General features: G+C 43.6%; 2 protein-coding genes across 2 annotated transcripts in view; one reads left to right on the top strand and one right to left on the bottom strand.

The window, feature by feature from the left end:
* Positions 1–1,229: 1,229 nt before the first annotated feature.
* LOC118978725 (translation initiation factor IF-2-like) lies at positions 1,230–2,781 on the bottom strand. Its single transcript, XM_037034343.1, has 4 exons — positions 2,750–2,781; positions 2,279–2,548; positions 2,058–2,235; positions 1,230–1,946 (listed from the first exon to the last, which is right to left on the bottom strand). Exons 1-4 carry the CDS (start codon positions 2,779–2,781, stop codon positions 1,791–1,793), a joined length of 636 nt encoding a protein of 211 aa, XP_036890238.1. The 3' UTR covers positions 1,230–1,790.
* The window catches only part of ADGRB3 (adhesion G protein-coupled receptor B3), a 732,856-nt gene continuing 728,469 nt past the window's right edge, over positions 2,487–6,873 (top strand). Inside the window, exons 1-2 of the mRNA XM_037034281.1 lie at positions 2,487–3,176; positions 5,839–6,610. Of these exons, the coding sequence (XP_036890176.1) occupies positions 5,854–6,610 (757 nt within the window). The 5' untranslated portion in view covers positions 2,487–3,176; positions 5,839–5,853. The remainder of the gene's footprint in view (positions 3,177–5,838; positions 6,611–6,873) is intronic.

The raw sequence follows: 6,873 nt of genomic DNA, 5'->3' as shown, positions 1-6,873 counted from the left end.
ACAGTGTGTAAATCGCTGCTCTTTTTTTGCTGTTGGGTCAGTATGTCAGCAGTGCTTTCAGCTGGAACATAGTGCAGACACGAATCAGGGTGGCTCTTCATTGGTTCACCTTTGGATTGTGCTGTTACCAGGGTCCAGACACCAGATTCTCCATATATGGTTCTTACTGTGATTCTCGATTCTGACCCCTAAGGAAGTAGGACTAGCCTGGGGTTACTGGAGACTGTCCTGTACCGCATATTTATCATCCACAAATCAGCTGCTATAAATATACCTCAGCAGGATCATCAGCAGGCCAGCTCAGGAGCCGGCAATTTATGAAGGTTATGGGAAACAGTGTGAAGGGTGAAGCGCTTTATTAAGGGTGGCGTTCTCTCTCACCCAGCCCTGCATGCTACTTGAATGTAAATGGTTCTTGGAGTGAGTGTCCCTTTCCACTTAGGATTAAAGCTTTTTAAATTGTCCCTTTCAGCTGTTATGCTTATGTCACTGTGTCATGACTTTAAGATTTTTCTAAGAATCATCAAAATCACAGTATTCAAAGATAATGTGAGAAATCACTACATGCAAAATAAAAGTATATCCAAGCCTCACATTGTTTCCTTTTTGTGTACAAATCATGCAAAACATTCCCCTTTTTTCCATTTTTTACATTGGTTATTAACCTCTGTATTTGCTCTGGGAAAAGAAAAACAGAACTGACTAAAATATCTTGAAAGTATCACAATTACAATCTCTATGGGAGTTGAAGTATATGAAATGTTTCTCTTTTGTATCGCCTAATGGTGTTTGTTTTTAATGAACATGTGTTTGTTTAAGACACAACGTTTTGGATTATTCCTGGACATAAGCCTTATTTTCCTTTCACACTCCCTTAAATGAATAAACAATATTTGGATGCACTAAAAATGACACAAAACCAAAATGCCACTCAGCTCTCTCAGCAGTGAATTTTCCTGAAACATCGTTAGTTAAAGTCCTCTGGACGGGGAATGATTAACTGTTTCCCTGTAAGGGTGTTATTCGGAACTTGTCCTAAAAGAGAAAGCCATGAAGAGTGTCACCCTATTAATGTGTATTAAGAAGTAAAGAACCAATTTTGATATTTCAAGACCACTCCAATGACGCCTTCCTGTTTCACTATAATCCTAGTTTAAAATGATGTTTTTGGCTATCCAACCTCCCCGAGAGAATACCAAGAGGAAGAAAAAAATGCAGAGAAAGGAGAGAAGAGGATGGAAAACTGTTTTATTCAACTTCACCTGCCACTCACGCCACTCATCCTTAGGAAGACTCCAGCACTTTATACGAATTGCTTATTATGGTCTCCTCCCACCACATCACCCGCACCATTTAGTACTTGTTTTGCAAACCACCAACTGCGTTTACAAGTAGAGACATAATCAGTAGACGAATGACCTTTTTCACCAGGTCTCTGAGGCTAGTTTATCAAATACTTGTCAGCCAACTAACTGTCCAGGAGGCAAAAAATAAATAAATAAAGGTGGGGAGTGGTGAAATTTATCTTTTTTTTTCTTCCTCCTGCTAAATTGAGAATCTGGTAGCTTCTCCCTACACGCCCCATCCGCCTTCCCTAGTTTCTTCCCACCTCGTCTACAAACCTGTTACTAAGGAAACTTGAAAAGAATCAGATACATTAAGAAAACCAAAGTTTAGACCCCCCACAACCACAAGCCCATAACCATGCAGAAAGCAATGCAAGATGCCCAACCTCAGTCGCCGCACCTCGGTCCTGACAAAGCCTGTAACTAGCCAGAACAAATAAGATGTTAATTGCAGTCGTGCTGAGAAAAACTAGTATTGTTCCGCCCGGAGACACGCAGCGGTTCGGGAGCAGCGACGAGCCCCCTCGGCTGCTGACGGCTGCTGTTCATTCGTCTGAACCCCGGTGCTGAAGCCACAGCTCGTTTAGAGACTGGTCCGCGCTAAAAAGAAAAAGCAAGACGTTCAAGTCCAGTATTTACTTCCCATCCCTCAGAGTCCCCTCTCCGCCCTCCGCACCCCCCGGGCCTCGCCTCCCAGGGAGTTTCTCTTACAGTTGGTCGCCGCCACCCCAGCGGTGGGAACTGAGGATGTAAAAACCTCCCAGAGGCAGCAAATACCGCTTTCGGGACGTGCTTGGTTTTGAGTAGCCGTGACGCGCAGGCACACCCCGGCCCTGGCGGGAGTTCCGCGGGGCCTCCCTCTCGCCGGCCCCCCCTCTCGCCGGCCCCCCTCCTTTCCCACCGCGTCGCTCCGCTCGCTCTCCCTCACTCACATCCGCCCGCGCGCTCGGGAGGCACGACTCCGGGAAGACGCAGCTGTAGCGCCGCGCGCTCCGAGGCTCGGGCCCGCTGCGGGACTCACCGCCCGGAGCCGGCGCGGGGTGCGCGCGCTCGCGAGCACGCGGAGGCCGGGGCGCGCGCGCCCCCCGGGGACGCGCACTTCCCTCCTTGGCGCGCGCCCCGAGGAGAGCGAGCGCCGCGCGCCGGCGCGACTACTGAGACAGAGCTTTACTATCTCGCTCCCTCTCGCGCCTTCGTCCTCGCTGGGCGTTCAAACATCTTTCCGACATCACCAGCCAAGGATTTTTTCCCCCCTCTCCTAGTCGCTTGCGTCCACCAGTACCTGCGGGGCGCGGGGGGAGGAGGAGGAGGGAGGAAAGCGGAAAGAGGAAAAAGCAAAAGCTTGAGCCTTCCATCCGACCACGAATACTCCTGTAATAAACCCACCGCCCCAACAAATCTGCCTTAGCAGCCGCCGCCGCCGGTCACTTCGCATCTCAGCGCTTTCTTTGCTTCTTGGCTTATCGGTTTGTTGAGGATGTAGATTTGGTAAAAACAAATTCTCGCCCTTAAGCCACTTGCATTTTTTAAAATTGTTTGTTTCCTTAGAGTCTGTCCTCAACCCCCGGCCCTCAATTGGATACAGCGTCAGGCTCTGGGGTCCTGGCAGCTTTTTCTCCCACCCGTCCCCTTATTGACACCCACCCCCACCCTTTTGCTTCTCATTTATATGAATTTAAAAAAAAATAAATCCTGATTTTTGAAGCCGAGCCGGGGAAAATGGGCAACGGTGATTGGGACCGAAGGGGAGTCTCTCCGTCACTGTTGCTGGGACGCGTGCCTGTGCTGGTGTCTTAGAGCAAGAGCCTCCCTGAGCTTTCGGAGTGGAAGGTAAGGAAGGAGGGTCCCGGGGTCACCTTCCCTCTGCCAGGGGTCGCCACCGAGGAGCTTTAGGTTAGATGTTTGCGGAGGGAGGACAAGCAAAGGAAAGGCTGTTGCTGGCAGATGGAGAGGCTGTTAGCAAACCCGACTATCTGCATTTACTTAAACGCTGCAGTTGAAAAGTTAGGGAAGTCTGGTTTTCAAGAGATGAGCTAGGTTGGAAGGAATAAGCAGGGAGACCTAGAAAATCTGACAATTGTGTGTGATTGAGGTAATTTTACGGGGAGAAATTTTAGGTTAAAAAGGAAGTTAACGGGAGGCAGTGGGTCTTCTACTGGGGAAAAATTCAGTGGAGTGATGGCGCCGTCTAGGTTCGACTAAACTAAAGTGTCACCCAGAAAATCAGTTTTGAGAATAGCTAAACTAAACGCCGGTTTGCTTCTCAGCAGGAGATAAATAAATAAATAAATACATAAATAAATAAATTAGACATCCTTAAGACCTCGATTGCTAGCCCGTAGACACCCTCCACTCCATTCTTTCTTTTTAAAAGAGGGAAATACAGTTGTTTGAACTGGCCCTGCGCAGTCGTGGGTTGGGGGGTGGCGGCAGAGTACAATGATTTATTTTTGATTATTTAGAATAAAACAAGACTTTGCAACCAAGAATTAATGATGAGGATAAAGAGCATTGTGATGAGGGGACTCTCTTGAGCAGGCTTGAAAGTGAAATCGAAGCAATTTCCTCACTCTAATCCTTGATGAGCACAGCAATGCAGACATGGACTGTCAAATCAGTGGAAGCAAAAGTACTGGATTCCATTAGGACATAAAAATACGACCTCTTTTTGAGTTACTGAGCATAAAATGAAGCCCCCTTTCTTGGATGGAATTCCTAATTTAGACACTTATTGTCACATTGGCTCTCAACGCCTACACTCTATCCTGAAGAACACTGCGCAGACCTGCATTGCCTGCAAAGTGCTACAGCAAAAAAAAGAGGAAATTATTTCCAGAATTCCCTACAACTTTTCCTATTTTTTAACCTTTAAATGCTCACTAGCTTTATTTTCTCAAGAAGAAAATGCATTATTCATTGAGCTGTGTGCTTGAAACAGAGAACCCTGTTTTAATAGTCCCAGCAGTTCTGGTGTTATTTTAAACTGCTGCTATATAGAGATTTAGAGTTGGGTCTGTTTGCCTGTATCAAGACATAGAATTTGAATTACAATCTGGAAAATGCAGATTTATTCTCAGGGACGTTGGTCACTGATTATGTGCATAAGTTGGTGTGGGTGTTATGCAATGGGAAGGAAGAGGGTTTTTTTTTTTTTTGGTTTAGAGAGGACCCAGGCAAAGACATGAAAACTCTTAACTATCTATATATCTGTATGTCTGTCTCTGTTTACAGAATAGTGGAAGAGACGGCAGCCTAAAGACTTAAAATTAACTTGGTATCACTTTTCTCAGCTCAAAGGCTAAATTTTTAAAAAAAAGCAGTGTCATTTTTCTAAGAAATAACTTCTTAAAGGTTAAAGCTGAAAAAATTCAAGTTATTTTAGGATAACAACTCGCAGAGGTAAATATAACCAAGGACTGCTTTATTATGCAAGACCAAGTTTAGGAAAATAAAAGAAGAGGAGGGTTGGAGCTGTTATTGTAAAGGGAACAATTCTATAATTGAAATCTGCTAGGAGAGAAAATTCTATGTCTTTTATCTACCACATATAAATCTTAAATTACAGTAGATAACTCTAGATAAAATAGCCCTAATTTAAAAAACAATTAAGACTGAAGCCAGCTCAATTATTATTGTTCTGGGATTTTTTTCACTGACACCACCTTTTGATGCGAATACTAATACAATGATCCACTTTACGTATCCCAAGAGGGCATGTAACATTGAAATGACTGCCTTAAATTCTGGTTCTCCGTGGTGATGTTGAACAACAAGTCTTATCTGAGGATGTACCCACCTTTGCCCTTTCTAGGATGATGATGTTTTTAAAATTCTGTTAATGTACATGAATACTGGTGTTTTTGCACAGGAGTTTCTCATCAGTTCCCACCATGGTCCCTGCAAAGACATTTACCAGGGGCATTTAGGAAACTATGTTTCATCTGCAACAAATTATCATTTGTGCTTTTGAAATTGTAGTTTTCATTTAACATAATTACTTTTATAATTAAGAGGAAAAAGTGATGACAGCTGTTCCCAGATTATCAGATTAGATTTTGTATGATGATGTTTACTGCAGGCAGAAGGCTGAAGGAGAGAAAGGGTTGTATAGGTTGCTTAAAAATATTTCAAAAATTAACATTTAGGCTAAGGTATATAAAAACACATGTTTTTCTTTCCTTTCAGTGGAATTATAATGCACTTGGAGTAAATACTGGTAGATAAATTAGGGCATTTTCCTATTAATCTATTCAGTATTTTTAAATTAAATGTACAGAATTTGGTCATTGTGGATGGCCACTTGAGGGCGCTGTTCACACAGCAACAGATAATTCCCTGGCGTTATAAAATAAAAATTACCTGCCCTTCTTTTTAAAAAGGATTTTTTAAAAACTGAAATCTTGAAAACAGCTGGCTGTAATATTGGAGGAGTTTCTTTTGTCAGTGCACGTAGACTTCTACTTGCATTTTACTTTCATTGCCATTTTTACAGGCCAAATGACATAGGATGAAGGCTGTTCGTAACCTGCTGATTTATATATTTTCCACCTATCTCCTGGTTATGTTTGGATTTAATGCTGCCCAAGACTTCTGGTGTTCAACTTTGGTGAAGGGAGTCATTTATGGATCATATTCTGTAAGTGAGATGTTTCCCAAAAACTTTACAAACTGCACTTGGACACTGGAAAATCCAGATCCAACCAAATATAGCATTTACCTGAAATTTTCCAAAAAGGACCTTAGCTGCTCTAACTTTTCCCTCCTGGCTTATCAGTTTGATCATTTTTCTCATGAGAAAATAAAGGATCTTTTGAGAAAGAATCATTCTATAATGCAACTCTGCAATTCCAAGAATGCTTTTGTTTTTCTACAATATGATAAAAATTTTATTCAGATTCGTCGGGTATTTCCAACCGACTTCCCAGGATTACAGAAAAAAGGGGAAGAAGACCAGAAATCCTTTTTTGAGTTTTTGGTATTGAACAAGGTGAGCCCAAGCCAGTTTGGTTGCCATGTGTTATGTACTTGGTTGGAGAGCTGCTTAAAATCAGAAAATGGGAGAACAGAAGCATGTGGGATCATGTATACAAAATGCACCTGCCCTCAGCATTTGGGAGAGTGGGGGATTGACGACCAGTCGCTGGTTTTGTTAAATAACGTGGTGTTACCCCTGAATGAGCAGACCGAGGGCTGCCTGACCCAGGAGCTTCAAACTACCCAGGTCTGCAATCTTACCAGGGAGGCCAAGCGACCGCCCAAAGAAGGTAAGTGTCCAGCAAAAAGGGGGAAATGGAGGAAAGGGAAGGGGCGGCTGGGGATGGAGTTAAAATGGGCTGCTTCAATACATGGGCCTCAGTGTTGCACCTTTAACTCTCTACCATCTTTGGATTAATTTGCTCTGTGATCTTCACTGATAAAGGTCTCTTAGGCTAGTTTCAGGATTCAAAATTTGAGAGACAGGAGGTGAGGATGTGATAGTTCTCAGCTACATGCCCCGGAAGTGTGGGCAGAATATTCAGGAGAAAAG

The sequence above is a fragment of the Sturnira hondurensis genome, unplaced genomic scaffold, assembly GCF_014824575.4.
Source record: "Sturnira hondurensis isolate 20B ecotype Veracruz unplaced genomic scaffold, ASM1482457v3 Scaffold0022136, whole genome shotgun sequence".
In the NCBI taxonomy this organism is placed as follows: Eukaryota; Metazoa; Chordata; class Mammalia; order Chiroptera; family Phyllostomidae; genus Sturnira; species Sturnira hondurensis.
Note: the sequence above shows the minus strand (reverse complement) of the source record. Positions and strands in the feature narration are given on the sequence as shown.

Coding starts and splice junctions, on each gene's coding strand:
- LOC118978725 (XM_037034343.1), bottom strand. CDS start 2,781: ATGCGAAGTGACCGGCGGCGGCGGCTGCTAAG. Junction 2,549..2,749: donor CGGCGGCGGCGGCTGCTAAG/GCAGATTTGTTG, acceptor TTGAACGCCCAG/CGAGGACGAAGGCGCGAGAG. Junction 2,236..2,278: donor TCCCGAGCGCGCGGGCGGAT/GTGAGTGAGGGA, acceptor GTGGGAAAGGAG/GGGGGCCGGCGAGAGGGGGG.